Consider the following 18,788-nt stretch of genomic DNA (forward strand, 5'->3'; position numbering starts at 1 on the left):
TGGTTGCACCTTTCACATGCATCACTCCTGTCTGGGAAGATGTGCGCTAATCTGGCGTTGGTAAGATGTGATTTGTGTACTATTTGGCACTGTAGGAGCCCGTGTCTTGCACAAATTGAAGAAGAATGAACCCTTTTCAATATTTGGCACCATAGGTTATCTGAAATAGCAATTCCCAGGTCTCTCTCCCAGGATTGTTTACGGGGGTCTTCAGGAACAGAATGTATTTTACTTATTAATCTATAAAGACATGATATTATATGCTTTTGAGAAAGATCATAACTAAAGATTTGGTCAATATATGACTCAGGAGGGCGATTAGGGAAGTGGGGAAAAAGTTTTTGCAAGTAGTGTCTAATCTGAAAGAATCGAAACAAATGAGTAATGGGCAGACTGTATTTGACTGACAAATCAGAAAAGGACATGAATATATTATCTGTATACAAATTGCTGATTTTAATGAGACCTTTTGTAGACCAGGTAGAAAAAGCTGGGTCAGTGCGTGAAGGGGGGAACCTGGGGTTATTCAGAATAGGTATGTAGGTACCATGCTAAACCAGCAGGTGGCAGTACCACTGGCAACACATGGAACAAGCTTGCTTTGACGGAAGAAAGGGTGTGTCTAAAGTAGGGTTTCCAGGTACTTAAATACCCTGATCAGCCATCAATCTCTCTCTCTCTGGTTTGACCTGCACCGAGGTTAGACCTATTAAAGAGAGGCTCCGTAATTCTCTCTCTCTCTCCGGGTTTCTTTGAGAACACGCGAACTTTGCTACGACTAACAGCAAACAGCTGAGAGTCGTATTACTTCATTAACGAGCCCAAGTTACGGTGTAATCTAACCATCAACCGATCAACGTTACCGCGGCAACAGATTCACCGAACTACTTCAATTAAGCTTGTTAACGCGGCCACACGGACTGAAACAAAGGCGATCAATTCCCTGTAGTTAAACCGTGAACGAGACTCGCATTCCTGGACGATTCCCCAGCACACCTGGACGACGTCGCTTTATCAACGAGGAGCCTGCGGTGAAAATTCCCTCCTAATTCAGGGAGGACGACGACACTACCCCAAATCCTCAACACGTGAGACTCTAACCGCTGGGCATAGTTTATAAAAGGGCAAAGTTACTTGAACTGCAGACTTATCTAAGTTTAACTAAAACCTCAGTGTTTTGTGTTATCTGATTAATGGACAACTTGTAGTCTTCCCCATTCTCAGACACACCACATTACTTTTTAGTTATTAAGCCAGTTCCATTACTCTTTGTTCTGACCACGTTGGAATAAACCAGCTGAGCTCATTAACATAGTCGCGCTGCTCTACTGTTTAAAGTCGGCGCCATTTTAGTTGCTTTGTTGTCCATAGGAGAACTGAGACTACGGTTGTGTTCGAAATAGATTACTACATACTGGATACTGCATACTGGACTCAGTAAATACTGGATACTGCATACTGGTCCTCGTAGTAGTATGCAGTACAGTTTCCAGTATGCGACAAAAGCAAAGCACACTACGGGGTCACGTGAACGTAGCGTTGCATGATGGGATGCAGTACACCACGAAGATAGCTCTGTTCACGTACTGGAATATTTTGCGGAAGTAGTAGGTCATCCGGGTATGTTTCGCGTACTGGAAATTTTCATTTTGGTCACATACTGCATACGACATACTGATTTGGGGCTCGATCAGTACGCCAGTAGTATGTAGTAGACTATTTCGAACACAGCCTACAACTCCCGCCTCCTTACACGTGCACATGCGCGTGCAAACATTTACTCTCCTCCCCTTTTTACACACACACACAAACACACACACACTAGATACCCAGTCTTCACTGTAAATATACTGGTCCTTGTTGATGCTGTTTGTTTTAGAATAGTTGGTTTTAAATAAATGTATCATTTATTTTCACCAAATTGTCTGTGTTTGTCATTCAAAAGTGGTTGTTGCCAAAACCTCCAAAGAATTCATAGTTAAATCCTTCAGATACCAAACCATTAACTACCTTTAGTTGAGAACTAAACTTGTGGTTCTGGTATAATTAGAATATGAGACTGATTCTAAAATTAATGAGACTGATTAATAATTATGGTAAAACAAATTATATCTACTTTCAAGTATTAGTAGGTGAAACCCCTACACCCTGGTGATCGCTCCCCTGATCTGGCCTCCTGAGTGGTGCTCTCTTCCTCCATTTCCTCTTCTTCACCGCCTGAACACCAGATCATTGGCTCCACCGGGGTTTCGTCACGGGACCAGTCCATAGTGCTCCCCTCAGAGGGATAGGGACAGACTTCCTCCTTGCACCCTCTCTTCCCCCTCACGGTTTCCCCGGAGAACTCCGAGGGGGGCGGACTCAAGTCCTCCTCCTCCGTTCACGGGTCACTGTCTTCCTCCTCTGTGCACGGCTCACCGTTCTCGTCCTCCGTGTACGGCTCACCGTCCGAGTACTTGGACGGAGGAAGGCGTTCTTCTTCCTCGCCCTCACCATAATACTCGGTGGGGGCCGAGTACGCAGATGGAGGAGGGCTTTCCTCCTTTTTGGAGTACTCCTCCGTCTCTACTCCCTCGAACTCGCTCTCGGGGGTCTTCTCTGCTGAGCAGAGCTCTAGGGAGCCAAGTGCCAGAGGCGAGCAGTCTCTAGTGGGAGAGCCGTGTCGCTCCTTCCACATCCTCACCGTGGCTTCGCCATCGAAGCCACCTTGGTGTCCCGAGCCTGACGCAGCAGGTGCGCGCACAACGGGTCCTGCTGCATCTCCTCGCTGGTCACTGGGGCTTTGCGGTGCTGTGCAGGGGAAGAGGCATGGTGGTGCCTGCTGGGCCTCTTCCCCTTCTTGGCACGGGTCGTGTATCCTGGCGTTCGATTGGTCGGCTCGTCTTTCTGTGATGCTCGGTGGAGGGCGAAGGACGAGGCACAGAATCCTTGCTTGATGAACGCCACGTTTATTAACATAAAAGTTTTAGCGCGGATAGCGCACACACAACTATAGACACATTATCGTGTATGACTTAGACAAAGACGAGCACGGGACACTGCGCGAACGCACATTCAATAGACAAACCACATAAGCCCAGAGTGATCACGAGACGAGCCACAGTTGAGACGAATTAACACATTCCGACACATCCACACCCACGAAGATCCACAGACGCAGACGACTAGACGTAGACGACATAAATACACGCCCAAAGGGGAGGAGTCAGGGGCTGTAACGTGACAGAGATCAGGAAAACACAGATCAAACACTTAATCAGGGACAATACAGCAGAATGATCATCAACCTTATACACTTGGACTGCTGAACATTATTTATTATAGTATCATTATGGTAAGAGATTCCAGTCAGGACATCAGATCCATATTTCTCACATGTAATACATTCACATTCAGTGGACTCAAACTTTCTGATGATTCAGGTTATAAAAATGAAATGACAAAGAGAAATTAAAAAATTATATTTTCTAAGTCAATAGTTAATAATGAAAGTCATGATTCTAATATTTTGAGGAAAAACGTGTTGAATTTTCTAAGATATAGTCAAAATATATAATTATAAATATAATGTTCATTATTACATGTATGCAGATTAATTCAAGGCAACATTAATTTTACTGTTCCACTGTTACTGATATATTTTCTGGTAAGATCGTCATAGGAGAGGAACTGTAATTCCAGAATAAAGGGAAAACAGTGTCAGTAAAAGTGTGTGTTATAGTGCACAGGTGTGAACTGGTTAGAAGATCAGTGAATGTCACTTTCCCCCTGTCCCAGTCCAGCTGAACTCTGACCCTCTGCACTTTCTCTCTAGATGTGATGTAGTAACCTTGTTGTCCTGGGCAGCGTGTCCAGTATTTACCAATGTATTTCCTGTAGTTCAGACTCCACATTGACTCCCAGACCTTCCGTCCCTTTCTACATTCAGACTCTCTAATTACACCCAGTTCCCATATTTCATTGTCTCCAACATCAACATCCCAGCAGTGTGTCCCTGAGTTAAAGCCCTCAGAGCCGAGGACACACGCACACTCATCAAATCTCTCTGGATTATCAGGAAGCAGTGATTTGTGTGGTCTGCGTTCTACAGTAGTGAGATCATCAGACAGGTGGAGGTCTGGATGTGCAGTGTTGGGGTCCAGAGTAACAGGGTCTGAGGAGAGAGAACAGAATGAATCATCATGTTCTTCATGTGTTTATGTGATGAGGTCACATCTACAGACTGCAGGCCCTTTACTCTGAGTGAAATGCTGCAGTAGGTTGATAAGAGGGAAGTGATGGTGATGTGTGTTCACCACACACCCCTGCAGTACTTGTGTGCTTGTTGTTTTGACAATTGAAATTGTGTCTATTTTATTCATTAATATATTTCTACATATCTTAGATTCATTATTTGAGTATCACATGTGACACTTAACTAGTGCAGTGTTACTGTTACACTGAGTGTCACACTGTATGTGTGTACTGAAGTGTGTGTGTGTCCTCATTATTGGGTGGATACTGTTACAGTCCCCCCACTAAAGGGCGCTACTCCCAGAGAGACTAACACCAGTGGACTGTCCCCAGACTGAAGGACGGGACCAGAGGACGAGGATCACAGTGTCCAGACCCCCCAGGAGCAGATCCTCCAGGGAGGAGTCCACCGACGTGCTACAACTACAACACCCTCACCAGGACAACAGGGGGCGACACACACAACAACAAGGACAGACACAGTGACACAGAAAGACAGACACAGTGATGCGGAGACAACAACACCAAGGAAAACTCAGGTACTGACACAAACATGGTGTCAGAGACACAGACAGGGACATGGACAGACACTAAGATGGCGACAGGGATACACACCGACAGGGACAGACAAACAGACAAGGGAGGGTCCTGGCTGACATGAAGGGAACCTGTTGGTCCCTGGGGGGGCGCCGACCCATAGAGGCTGGAGCAGGGGTGTCTGCTTGGGCTCAGCTGGACTCTGGGCTGTGGGGAGGTGAAGATGTGTCTGGGTGTTTGGAGTGGTGTGTCCTGGTCCTGGAACAGTGTGGGTGTAGAACCTCCTCCACCTCCATCTGTCAGCACTGCTAGGATCTCCAACTTCACAACCACACTCCTCTGAGCACTACGACTCCTCTTAATAGGATGGAGGATTGATGGAGGATTGTGGGAAGCCCCTTAGCCTGGAGTCTCAAGGACCCACGTCCCACTTCATACAGCCCTATAGGGTCAGACTCAGGGTGATGGGGTGTGGGTGGTGTGTAGAGGTGGAGAATGGATGGTGTAGAGGTGGAGAGTGGGTGGTGTATAGAGGTGGAGAGTGGGTGGTGTGTAGAGGGGAGAGTGGGTGGTGTGTAGATGTGGACAGTGGGTGGTGTAGAGGTGGAGAGTGGGTGGTGTGTAGAGGTGGAGAGTGGGTGGTGTGTAGAGGTGGAGAGTGGGTGGTGTGTAGAAGGGAGAGTGGGTGGTGTGTAGAGGTGGAGAGTGGGTGGTGTGTAGAGGGGAGAGTGGGTGGTGTGTAGAGGTGGGGAGTGGGTGGTGTAGAGGTGGAGAGTGGGTGGTGTGTAAAGGTGGAGAGTGGGTGGTGTGTAGAGGTGGAGAGTGGGTGGTGTAGAGGTGGAGAGTGGGTGGTGTGTAGAGGTGGAGAGTGGGTGGTGTAGAGGTGGAGAGTGGGTGGTGTGTAGAGGGAAGAGTGGGTGGTGTGTAGAGGGGAGAGTGGGTGGTGTGTAGATGTGGACAGTGGGTGGTGTAGAGGTGGAGAGTGGGTGGTGTGTAGAGGTGGAGAGTGGGTGGTGTAGAGGTGGAGAGTGGTTGGTGTGTAGAGGTGGAGAGTGGGTGGTGTGTAGAAGGGAGAGTGGGTGGTGTGTAGAGGTGGAGAGTGGGTGGTGTGTAGAGGGGAGAGTGGGTGGTGTGTAGAGGTGGGGAGTGGGTGGTGTAGAGGTGGAGAGTGGGTGGTGTGTAAAGGTGGAGAGTGGGTGGTGTGTAGAGGTGGAGAGTGGGTGGTGTAGAAGTGGAGAGTGGGTGGTGTGTAGAGGTGGAGAGTGGGTGGTGTGTAGAGGTGGAGAGTGGGTGGTGTGTAGAGGTGGAGAGTGGGTGGTGTAGAGGTGGAGAGTGGGTGGTGTGTAGAGGGAAGAGTGGGTGGTGTGTAGAGGGGAGAGTGGGTGGTGTGTAGAGGTGGAGAGTGGGTAGTGTAGATCTCCTCATGGACTGACTGTCTCTCCTCAGACCAGCAGTCAATTGGTCGTCCCCCTCACTGTTTATACTAATACAGCCTTTAATACTGGAATAGTTCATTTACCAAACACACAATGTTAATGTTTCTCTCTCTATAGAGTTCTATTTATAAGGAGAACAGAATTACTCTAATTAATCAAAGAACACCAAAACTCACAGTACTGGAGAATCGTCTGCATTCTCTCCCAGACTCTGAACTTCAGGTTGGAAAGATGTTTTACAACATTGATCAGAGCTCCTGACACCATCTCATGTTCCTTTGGGGTGTGATGAACTCTGGAAGTGTATAAAGCTGTATTAGCATAATATTTTATCATATATCATATTCAAATTATTTAACATTTAAATTAACACATGAAAAAAATTTCACTGGAAATGTATAAAGCTGTTTTATTATCTTTCATTAAACATATCAGTGTATCTAACCACTTTTTGCACATAATCAGTATCAATGTATTTTTATTTTTTTAAATACCGTCTTATATCATGTTTCTGAAATAACAGAGACCACATAGTGAAGATCTGAATGTATCAGAATAACAAACACAATGTGTAACAATATGGAGATCAAACAGAAATTGTTCTGGACTGGGTTCATTGTAAAAGTATTCTATGTGTTATTTACCTTTCTTGCCACTAGGTGGCGTTTGTGATTTACGGTAAGCCTGTGACGTATATAGAATGTGACCGTTAGTTTTGTTTTGTTTGTCAGACCAGTTTTGAACACGGAAGATTTAACAACTTACATATTTGCGCTCATCGTCGTGTGAAATCACTTGTAGAAGCATCGTCTGTCAGTATTTTAATGGATATGTGTATGTATAAACATAAGATGTGTATATTTCTGCACAGTTTGTAATTTCATTGATGTAACCGTTGTTGATCATTTAGCATCTCGCTATTTCATATGTTAAGCTAGTTAGTATCTTGCTAGGCTAGTTCTAGGCTTTATTTATTTTTATTTATTTATTTTTTATTTTTTCCCTTTTTTTTATTTTATGGCCCACCTCCACCCCCCCATTTTTGGAGGACAACTTTGTTTTTATGTACAGATTTAAATGGCAATTATAACAATTTTGTATAATATATAGTGTAGTGATAACAATATATAATATAGTGATAACAATATGCAAAGTGATAATTATTGGGGTTAGGTGGACCAAGAAAAGAGGGGGAGAGAAAGAATAAAAAGGGAAAAGACAAAGAGGCAGGAAAAGAAAGAAAAGAAAAAAAAAATTTATTATAATAATAATAATAAAAAATAAAATAATAATAATAATAAAATAAAACACGCAACCAGCTCAAATGGCCACTGCAAAGAAGAACAGAAAGTAAACCAAATACATATAGTACAAATGAGTGCAATGTATGGGTGTGTGTGTGAGTGTGTTTATGTGCAACCTAAAAGTGCAACATAGGATAGATGTATGGAATGTACTTACCAGCAAGGGTGGATAGCTGCGACAAGACTCCCCCAGAGGCCAGAGGTGAGCAGAGAAAGACCCGGGAATCCCACCCGCCCACGGCCCCCCAAGGAGCGGTGGAGTACCAGAGCCGCACTTCCCAGAAACCCTCACATGCCCGCCCCCGCAGGTGGGAGAGAGAGACCCCGGACAGCGCCCCACCAGTCAAGGAGCGCAGGTCCAGGGGAACAGAGCCCCCCCCCAGGATGCCCCCCCGTCATGGGCCAGCGGCAGAGCCACGGCGCCACTCGCCCGGAAAGCCACCCACCACCCGGCCGGGCCCACCTCCCGCCGAGGAGCACCCGGCCGCCCCGAACCACAACCGCCCAGGGGAGCGGGCCAACCGTCCCCACGCCGGGGGGCCAAGCCGGACCCCGGAACCCCAAGGCACCCCCCCACTGGAGTGGTGCAGTAATCTCAGGGGAGCATCCGGGAGTGAACCGGGCACGACCAGCCCCCGATCCCGAACCAGCTGTCCTCACCCACACACCCACTAGTTCTAGGCTTTATGCTTGAAGTAGATGTACTAGATATGGTAATAAGTACATATTTTTTGCTGATTGTGTGTCTTATTTTGCTTCTTTATTTTAGTTTACCCCTTTGCACTCTGTTGATTTGAATAAATTCTCCAAATCCAACTGGTGCGTTGTAGGAGTCATCTGTCTGTCTAATTAAGGAAGGGGAACTCTTTAATGAGGGCAGAACAGTAAAAGACGGACTCCTCTGTGATTTCTACAACAGTGAGTAAGATATTCTGCCTCTTCTACATCTACTAGTGTCAAGATGTCAGCAACAGGGGAAAATAAGTATGAAACGAGATCAGAGTGTTCTCATTCATCAAATATAACAAAATCATCAAAGCACTCTGTAAGATCTGCAGCTAGCTTTGCTGCAATAGAAGCACGAGCTAAAGCTGAAGCCGCACGGGCAAGGGCATTGCATGCACAGAGGGAAATTGATATTAAATTTAAAAAGGCTCAACTGAAAGTAGAGGAGACGCGTCTCGATGCCACATTGGAGGCTATACAGCAAGAGAAGGAGGCTGATGCTGCTTGTGCCGAAGCTAATGTTTTTGAATCGGCAGTAGATTTGGCAGCTATGGGGGAGCTCACTAGGGTTTATAATGTCGACCAATGGTCACTCTGTCATTCAGTTGAGAGAACAAAGAAATATGTTCAAGAACAGTGTGCTTATATTAAATCAGATGCGAGCACTGATGACCCAGAGCAGGATGTAAAGGCTGCCTTAACTTCCTCAGCAGCTGCTAACCTCAACTCTGGTGATGATTTCCAGAGACATCACAAGCTACTAAGCCTAAGTGAGACACAACGTCTGTCCGTAAAAGCCACAATGCCAACGGTAACAGCTGCTCATTCAAGGCGGCCGCCAGTGCAATTCACACCGAGAAGTGAAGGAGGTCATGTTGCACCACACACGGCATCTGAACCAAGGAACCGATGGACGCCCAGGCAAGATACAGGGGATTATAGTTATCCACGGAGAGGAGAACCCAGTGCTGATGCATCAGTGCTGGGAAGGTTCTTAGCTTGCCGTGAGCTACTCACAGCTGGACTCACAAAGTTCAATGACAAACCCGAAAATTACTGGGCTTGGAGGTCCAACTTCTCTAACGCCATTGAAGATCTGGGTCTGAAACCTAGTGAGGAGCTTGACCTTCTGATTAAATGGCTTGGTCCAGAGTCGACGGATCACGCTAGGAGATTGAGGTCAGTTCGTATCAATGACCCAAGTCAGGCCCTCAGTATGGTCTGGCAGAGATTAGAGGAGGTTTATGGATCACCAGAGGCCATGAAGGCGGCTCTCTTCCACAAGCTTGAACAATTCCCTAAGTTCTCCAATAAAGAACCCAAGCAACTACGAGAGCTAGGCGACCTTTTCCTGGAGATACAGGCAGCCAAAGAGGATGGGTTCCTGCCTGCCTTAGCTTACCTGGACACTGCGCAAGGCATTAACCCTATCTTGGAAAAATTGCCATTTAACCTGCAGGAGAAGTGGATGGTGCACGGTACTAAGTATAAAGAAAAACACCACGCCATCTTCCCACCCTTTTCTGTGTTTGCCGACTTCATTCGTTCAGAAGCAAGGATGAGGAACGATCCGAGCTTTGCTGCAGCAGTGCCCCACAATACGCCACCTAGAGGGGAGAAATACTCACCTAGGTCAGCTAAATCCGTAGCTGTGCATAAAATAGAGGTGGCCAATCACCCCAAGGAGAGCGAGACTAAGGGTTCAGGCAACTTTGATAAAGAGTGTCCCATACATAAAAAGCCCCACCCCCTATCTAAGTGTAGAGCCTTTAGAGCAAAACTGCTGGACGAGCGTAAGGCCTTCCTTAGAGAAAATAGTATTTGCTTCCGTTGTTGTTCTTCAACCTCTCACCAAGCTAAGGACTGCAAGGACATCATCCAGTGCTCTGAATGCAACAGTGACAAGCACATCGCAGCCCTTCATGCCGGTCCTGCACCATGGTCGACAAAGCCTGCTAGCGGCTCCTCAGAAGAGCATGGCGGGGAGGGAGAAGGACTTTCTTCCGCTTCAGTCACTACCTCAATCTGCACAGAGGTCTGTGGAGACAGTCATGCGCTAAAATTAGTCTGGTCTACGTATATCCTAAAGACCGACCTGAGGAGAAAAGGAGAGCATATGCCATCCTGGACGACCAGAGTAATAGGTCACTAGCCAGGTCATCATTCTTTGAGATGTTCAACATAGCCAACGACACTTCTCCTTACACACTCAAAACCTGTGCTGGTGTGTCAGAGGCCGCCGGCCACAGAGCCAGGGGGTTCATCGTGGAGTCGGCTGATGAAAAAAACAGTCTAGCTCTACCTACACTCATTGAGTGTGATCAACTGCCTGACAATAGGGCAGAGATACCTACGCCAGCTGCTGTGATGCACCATTCACACCTGAAGTCCCTCACCTCAAAAATACCTCCTCTTGATCCGGAGGCCGAGATCTTACTCCTTTTAGGAAGAGACATGATCCAGGTGCACAAGGTTCTTGAACAGCGCAATGGCCCCCCACATGCTCCCTTTGCCCAGCGATTAGCCCTCGGCTGGGTGATAGTAGGGGATGTGTGTATTAATGGCGCGCACGCACCCTCGCCTGTGAATGTCTACAGAACTTATGTTCTTGAGAATGGGCGTCCCAGTGTCCTTTGTCCCTGCCCCAACAAGATCGAACTCAAGGAGAAGCTCAATCTCATTGGCCAGTTTCAGGATCCTTCATTCTCCAATCAACCATCCCTGCCAAATGACAAAACCCGACTCATGGGGAAGTTCATCTTCTGTAACACAAGAGATGATGAGAAGACGGCCCCATCTATGGAAGATATTGCCTTCCTGACAATTATGGAGAAGGAACTGAAACAGGGTGATGACAACAGCTGGGAGGCTCCTCTCCCCTTCCGGAGCCCACGCCAGCGTCTGCCAAACAACTGTGAGCAGACAAGGACTCGTCTTGCTGCAGTTACCAGGACGCTAAGGAAACACTCAGAAAAGAGAGAGCATTTCATTGAGTTCATGAGCAAGCTCTTTGAGAATGGTCATGCTGAAGTAGCACCACCTTCCCCACCAGATGAGGAGTGCTGGTATCTACCGTTCTTTGGAGTATATCATCCTCAGAAGCCTGGGCAGGTGAGGGTGGTATTTGACTCCAGCGCGCAATACCAAGGGGTGTCCCTCAATGATGTCCTTCTTACGGGCCCAAACATGAACAACAGTTTGCTCGGGGTATTGCTACGGTTTAGGAGGGAGCCAGTAGCAGTAACCACTGACATCCAGCAGATGTTCCATTGCTTTGTAGTACGTGAGGACCATCGGAATTTTCTGCACTTCCTCTGGCATCGTAATAATGACCTGGATGATGATGTCATTGAGTACAGGATGCGTGTACATGTCTTTGGAAATAGCCCGTCACCGTCCGTAGCCGCATATGGGCTCCGAAGAGCTGCTGCAGAAGGAGAGAGGGAGTATGGAAAAGAGGCTAGGCTATTCGTTGAGAGGAATTTCTACATTGATGATGGCCTCCTGTCTGTCTCTTCAGAAGAGGAGGCCATCACTCTTCTTCACAATACTCAATCCATGTTGGCTATCTCCAACCTCCGGCTTCACAAGATCTTATCTAACAGGGTGGGTGTGATGAGAGCTTTCCCTTCTGACGACCTGGCTAAAGGGGTGAAAGACCTGGATCTTAGCATAGATCCCTTTCCCATGCAGAGAAGTTTAGGGGTGAGCTGGGATGTTTCAGATGATGTGTTCACCTTCCGCGTTGCTGATGGAGAAAAGCCATACACAAGACGTGGGGTCCTGTCGACAGTAAACAGTCTGTTCGACCCATTAGGTTTTGCTGCTCCTGTGAGCATTCGAGGAAGATCCATACTGAGAGGGCTTACCACCGAGTCATGCGACTGGGATGCCCCTCTTCCTGAGGAAAGGTACAGGGAATGGAAACTGTGGAGGGACTCTCTGAAGGAACTTGAACAGCTCAAGATCCCGCGTCAATACACCTCCATCTCTCTCCGCCAAGTAAGTAATAAGGCCCTGTGTGTATTCTGTGATGCTTCCACCACTGCTATAGCTGCTGTTGCTTATGTGAGGACAGCCAATATGAGTGGCGATGTGGAAGTTGGGTTCATGTTTGGCAAGGCCAAGCTCGCTCCACGTCCAGAAACCACAGTCCCAAGGCTCGAGCTGTGTGCTGCGGTCCTGGCTGTAGAGATTGCAGACACACTTGTAGATGAGATGGACACCATCTTCGATGCTGTGACCTTTTACACGGATAGTAAAGTGGTCCTAGGCTACATCCACAATGAATCAAGACGATTCCATGTTTATGTGAGCAATAGGATGCAGCGAATTAGGAGGTCAACAAGCCCTAATCAATGGAAGTACGTGCCCTCCGGCCAAAACCCTGCTGACCACGGCTCACGAGCAGTCCCTGCAGGCAGTCTAACTCACACCACATGGCTACGCGGACCACCATTCCTGTTGACAGCTAATGAAGTTGAACCAACGTCTAGTTCCTTTGACTTGGTCGACCCTAACTCTGACTCTGACATCCGCCCGCAGATCACTTGTCATTTCAACAGGGTTACCACTAAGCAACTCGGCCCTACACATTTTGAGAGGTTCTCCAGCTGGCGGTCACTCAATCGAGCAGTTGCTAAACTCCTTCACACAGGGCAGCTGCAAGGGTTGGCACATGCATGAAGGGCCCAATCCTACAGAAGACTTGGAGGAAGCGAGAAACATCATAATACGGTCGGTCCAACAAGATGCCTTCGCGGAGACTTTGGAATGCATTAGGGGAGGAATAGACATTCCCAAGCAGAGCCCGCTCCTTAGCCTGTGTCCTTACCTTGACAGTGCAGGCATCCTCAGGGTTGGAGGGCGCTTGTCCAAGGCAAACATGGGTAGCAGAGAGGTTAGTCCTGTAATCTTACCTGGGCAGAGCCATGTCACAACCTTGCTAATCCGGCATTATCATGAGCAGGTCCAGCACCAAGGGCGGCACCTCACCGAGGGTGCGGTGCGAGCGGCAGGGCTGTGGATTATTAGTGGGAAACGTCGTATCTACAGCATCCTTCATCACTGTGTCACATGTAGAAGAAAGAAAGGAAGATGGAGACTCAAAAGATGGCCGACTTACCTGCCGACCGCCTAAGCACAGATCCTCCCTTCACATTTGTGGGTGTGGACGTCTTCGGACCAGGGGCGGATTGGCCAGCAGCAAAAGATGGGCTGCACTTTTTACGTGCATGAGCACCAGAGCCACACATATAGAAGTTCTGGAGTCAATGGACTCTTCGAGTTTCATCAACGCTCTACAACGGTTCTTCTCACTAAGAGGGCCAGCGAAACAGATCAGGAGCGATTGTGGCACCAACTTCGTCGGCGCCTGTAAGGAGTTGCAGATGAACTCTGTGACCAGCGACAAGGAAGTGCAAGGATATCTCGGTGACAATGGGTGTAAGTGGATCTTCAACCCACCACACTCTTCGCACATGGGGGGCAGTTGGGAACGACTAATCCAGGGGTCACCAACGTGGTGCCCGCGGGCACCATGTCGCCCGCGAGGACGTCACGAGTCGCCTGCGGGCTTGTTTTAAAAATAGCTCACTATAGTGCCATGCACCAAAGCGCTGCATCGTTTATGTTTTTGCTACTATTATAGATTGGCCGCGGTTGCTAGCGGTCTTCCCGCTTAGCAATTGACACTCGCACTCGCACCCCCCCCCCCCCCCCCCCCCGCTCAACAACTTTTCATTAGATTGATTGATGCGAATTCATCTGGTAGCCCTCCGCAATAATTGGTCTCCAAGAAGTAGCTCCCAGTTTCAAAAAGGTTGGTGACCCCTGGACTAATAGGACTGGCGAGGCGGATCCTAGACGCGATGCTGTTGAAGGCCGGCCCAGAAAGGCTCACGCACGAGGTCCTGACCACGCTCATGGCAGAGGTCTCAGCTATTCTAAACGCCCGCCCTCTGGTTCCTGTGTCGACAGACCCCAACTCCCCATTCATCCTGACGCCTGCAACACTTCTCACGCAGAAGGTTGGTGCCCTCCCTCCTCCCAAGGGTGAATTCGACAAGAAGGACCTCTACGGCAAGCAGTGAAGGCAGGTCCAAAGCCTCGCCACCACCTTTTGGCATCGATGGAAGCCTCCCCACTCTGCAGAGACGCAGGAAGTGGAGAAAGGAGACATGCAATTTGAAAGAAGGGGATGTTATCCTCTTGAAAAATGACCAGTTGCAGAGGAACAACTGGCCCATGGGCATCATCATCGAGACTTTCCCCAGCACGGACGGGAGGGTAAGGAAGGTGGAGTTCAAGACTTTAAGGGACGGGTCAAGCCAGACTTTTCTGCGGCCAGTCTCTGAGGTCGTCCTACTTTCCCCAGAGACTGATTAGTGTTTATAGTACCTAAATTCACCTGGATAAAAGGTGGCATCTTTTTAGATACCAGGCGGGGAGTGTTCTGGACTGGGTTCATTGTAAAAGTATTCTATGTGTTATTTACCTTTCTTGCCACTAGGTGGCGTTTGAGATTTACGGTAAGCCTGTGACGTATATAGAATGTGACCGTTAGTTTTGTTTTGTTTGTCAGACCAGTTTTGAACACGGAAGATTTAACAGCTTACATATTTGCGCCCATCGTCGTGTGAAATCACTTGTAGAAGCATCGTCTGTCAGTATTTTCATGGATATGTTTATGTATAAACATAAGATGTGTATATTTCTGCAGTTTGTAATTTCATTGATGTAACCGTTGTTGATCATTTAGCATCTCGCTATTTCATATGTTAAGCTAGTTAGTATCTTGCTAGGCTAGTTCTAGGCTTTATGCTTGAAGTAGATGTACTAGATATGGTAATAAGTACATATTTTTTGCTGATTGTGTGTCTTATTTTGCTTCTTTATTTTAGTTTACCCCTTTGCACTCTGTTGATTTGAATAAATTCTCCAAATCCAACTGGTGCGTTGTAGGAGTCATCTGTCTGTCTAATTAAGGAAGGGGAACTCTTTAATGAGGGCAGAACAGAAATAATAATCACGTACTGTTTCAATGTGGACGACACGTTCTGAGAAGGAAACAGAGGGACAAACACAGAAAGTGAAATCAAATTTTAGTCATTTTGTTTATATGAGGGTCAAACATGCATCTTCCTTATATGATAATAACATCAATGTGTCTAAAGACCCTTACACACACACACACTCACACAAACTAAAACAATTGTCAAAACATTTTATTTATGCATTTGTGTGTGTGTGTGTGTTTGTGTGTGTGAGAGAGAGAGAGAGAGAGAGAGAGAGAGAAAGAGAGAGGGAGAAAGATACAGACTGAGTGATTCTTACTAGTAAGAACGGGATGTTCTCAGCTTCCATCTCCTTCTCTGTGTTTCTGATTTGATCTGAAAGAGATGCTATTTCTCCACTCATCTCCTCAATCTTCCTCCTCATCATGTGACTCTTCAGCTCCTCTTCCTCCTTCAGTGCAGCTATTCTTGCTGCTTCTTCATCTCTTAGAAACTGGTGGATCTTCTCAAACTCCTCCTTTATCTGCCTCTCTGTGTGCTGGGCCTGATACTGGAATGGGAGATGATGAGGAAATATTAACTGTCCAAATGTGTGTGTTTCATTATGGTGTACGTGGACAGTGATCACAGCACCATTCAGAACTCAGAGTGACCTTTCACCTTAATGTGTGCTGCTGTTTTCTCACTGGCTTGTTTATGTTCCTCTAAGACCTTCAGATGCTGCTGTAGAGACTCCAGTGAGGTCTTGAGTTTGTTCTGTAAAAATGGCAGAGGACGGTACAAGTCTTACAGGATTTAATCTCAGTGTCTGTATCTGTGCTGGAGATTACAAAGATTACAAAATAATGTCAAGAATGAAAAGAATACCACGTTTACTCTTTGACCAAGTTTCGTTTACTGTAAAATAGTAATACTATATATTTACAGTATGTGTCTAAAAATGTTATTTATATTTTAATTTTGAATAAATAAACTTTAAATATAATAACTGTGAAGGTTTGATTTAATTTCAAATCCCATCCCCTGACAGGTTTAATCTAGCCTATTTAATATTCATTTCAAAATAATCTAAACCATGGAAGAAAACAGATATTACAGTTAAATATATATAGTATGTTTCATACCTTAAAGTCACAAACAGCTTCATCTACTGGACAGCAGTCGTGAGTTTTATGTGCCTTTGAAATCTGACACACCACACACACAGGCTGTTGGTCCTCCAGACAGAAGACTTTGAGTTTCTCATTGTGCAGACTGCAAATCACCTCAGACCCTGCTGAAGATCTCTGACTCCTGCTCTCTAGAAAAGACTCACACAGGTTCTTTAGTGCAAGATTAAGAGGAGGGTTGGAATTAAAGGATCTTCTTCTACAAACTGGACATTCTTGAGATCTCTTGGTTTGCCAGAACTGCTGCAGACAGGTTTTACACACACTGTGGGTACATGGCAGTAAAACAGGTTCCCTGAAGATGTCACAGCACACAGGACATGAAAACTCTTCTTCTGACAGAGTGTTTGTAGCAGCCATTTCCTCCAACAGCTGCTGTAATAGATCGTTCTGCCCAAACGTCAATTCCTTAGGCTAAGTGTAGTTCTTCATCCAGGTTAGCGAGTTTAAGGAGTTGATGCCAGAGTATAGAGATCATCAAAACATTTATGACAGACGTGAGTCAAGACAGGTGTGGCATTCAAAGATTTACTCACTTAAATGGGCAGCTGTGTACAGGGAGGAGGGGACTGTTTAAATAAGTCAAAAAGATGAAAACCTTTATGATCTTTCCACCAGCTGGCGCCAATTCACTATTGATTCACCTGATTGAATCGGAGAACGTCAGCTAACACTGCCTTAGTTTTTACAGTTTAGTTACAGTCTGTAATGTCTCCTTTTGCCCAAACATCACTTTCACATTTAGGTCTTCTGTCATAAACACTGTAGCACAGGAGAGAATCAGTCACTGTAGTCCTTTATCCAGCTGAGGAAGTTTAGTCTCCTTTCATAAATAAGGCAGAAATAAGTGAATACCAGATTTAAGAGGTTCTCATTATATTAATTACTCACCTGAACACAGAATTAATAAAAACTAGTGTGTCACTCAGGTTTACTTCCTCAAACAGGCAGGTGTGTACATGGAGGAGGAGCTTTTGTAAAGAAATAAAGGAGTTGAAAAAGTGTGATTTCTCCACCAGATGGCGCCAGTTTACTATCAAGTACCTGAATCAGGGAAACATGCACTAATATAAAAACTATTGGTTTTAATATTTATTCATTAAACAGGAGTGCAGCAAAACATTTGAAGTAAATATTTACATAATTATGAGATCATGATTTTAATTTTTTTTAACACATAAAAAAAATTATAGGTTAAGCAATGATAAGTTCTTTAAAAAAAGTAGTTCATTGTCACGGTAGGTCAGCCTGGACGCCACCAGAGGGCGCATACACACACTCCCCTCTGTCACACACACACCCACAACCAGACGGAGCGCACCCTCTCAGTCTCGGTCACTCCTACCTTCCCAATCACCGGAGTACTGACACCTGTCATATAATCAGGTGGTGGTGTATTTATTCCCACAGGTCGCGCTGTCCAGTGCTGCGCATTCAGCCTGCTACCTCGCCTCGCACCGTGGGAGAGACCTGCTCTGTGAACAAGCTAGTTAAAAGCTCCGCTATTATTCTCGTTTCATTACTATTTTCTTCGTTTACATTTCTGTTCGTGTCAGTTCTGCAGTGTGGCCTGAGTTTTTCTGTTAAAGCGTTATGGATAATAAAACCAGTCATTTTTACTAGATTTAAATTTTCATTGTACTCATAGATAAAAAAAAATTGAGCAGTGATGAGTTCTTTCAAAAAGTAGTTCATTTATTGAAGTTCATGTATTAGTAATTGAGAGGGTATTTATTGATTATATATGTTTATGATACCCTCTTTTTGTTTGATTATATGGACCACTTCTCGTGCATCCTATCTAGGAGAGATGAGAAAAAAACACCCCAGACGAACAAAACGTGGTGTTATGATATAGAGCCTGAGACTTAGTGTCATTTACCAAAGTATATCAACGGTGTAGAACTGTAAGAAGGCTGTGTGAAGGTAATATTGAGTAATTGAGTAATGGAGTAATGTTACGGTGACAGCCCCGGACCCTTCCCTGTGGGCGTGCCGCTACGTTGTCTGCGTGTCGTTATGTCCATGTATGTGGGTGTGGGTTGTTTGTGAGTGTGTTCGTAGTCGCACCTGTGCCTTGTCTCGAGATCACGAGGATGTGTGTTGACCGTCTATTTAATGTGCGTTTGCGCAGTGTCCTGTGCTCATCTTTGTCTGAGTGTTGCCCGTGCGTGTTTAAGTTGTATGTGTGCTGTGTGCGCTGAAGCCATCACTCAAATAAAGTGACGCTTGAGTGTGCGAGCCAGATTCTGTGCCTCGTCATTCCGCACGCACCCCCGCGTTACAAGTAATAACAGACTGTTTTACTTGTTTGCAACCAGGGCCGGACTGGGCCCTTTTTCAGCCCGGGAGTTTCATGCCCAAATC

At 46.2% G+C, this 18,788-nt stretch overlaps 1 protein-coding gene across 1 annotated transcript in view; it reads right to left on the reverse strand.

Annotated features, from left to right (window-relative positions):
* Positions 1-17,340, reverse strand: part of LOC143496611 (uncharacterized) — a 35,274-nt gene extending 17,934 nt beyond the window's left edge. Inside the window, exons 1-8 of the mRNA XM_076992791.1 lie at positions 16,377-17,340; positions 15,913-16,008; positions 15,572-15,802; positions 15,272-15,294; positions 6,383-6,501; positions 3,633-4,153; positions 2,684-2,790; positions 2,419-2,645 (exon numbers count right to left, since the gene is read on the reverse strand). Coding sequence (XP_076848906.1) covers positions 2,419-2,645; positions 2,684-2,790; positions 3,633-4,153; positions 6,383-6,501; positions 15,272-15,294; positions 15,572-15,802; positions 15,913-16,008; positions 16,377-16,781 — 1,729 coding nt within the window. The 5' untranslated portion in view covers positions 16,782-17,340. The remainder of the gene's footprint in view (positions 1-2,418; positions 2,646-2,683; positions 2,791-3,632; positions 4,154-6,382; positions 6,502-15,271; positions 15,295-15,571; positions 15,803-15,912; positions 16,009-16,376) is intronic.
* Positions 17,341-18,788: the final 1,448 nt, after the last annotated feature.

The sequence above is a fragment of the Brachyhypopomus gauderio genome, unplaced genomic scaffold (assembly GCF_052324685.1).
Source record: "Brachyhypopomus gauderio isolate BG-103 unplaced genomic scaffold, BGAUD_0.2 sc97, whole genome shotgun sequence".
NCBI classification, from domain to species: domain Eukaryota; kingdom Metazoa; phylum Chordata; class Actinopteri; order Gymnotiformes; family Hypopomidae; genus Brachyhypopomus; species Brachyhypopomus gauderio.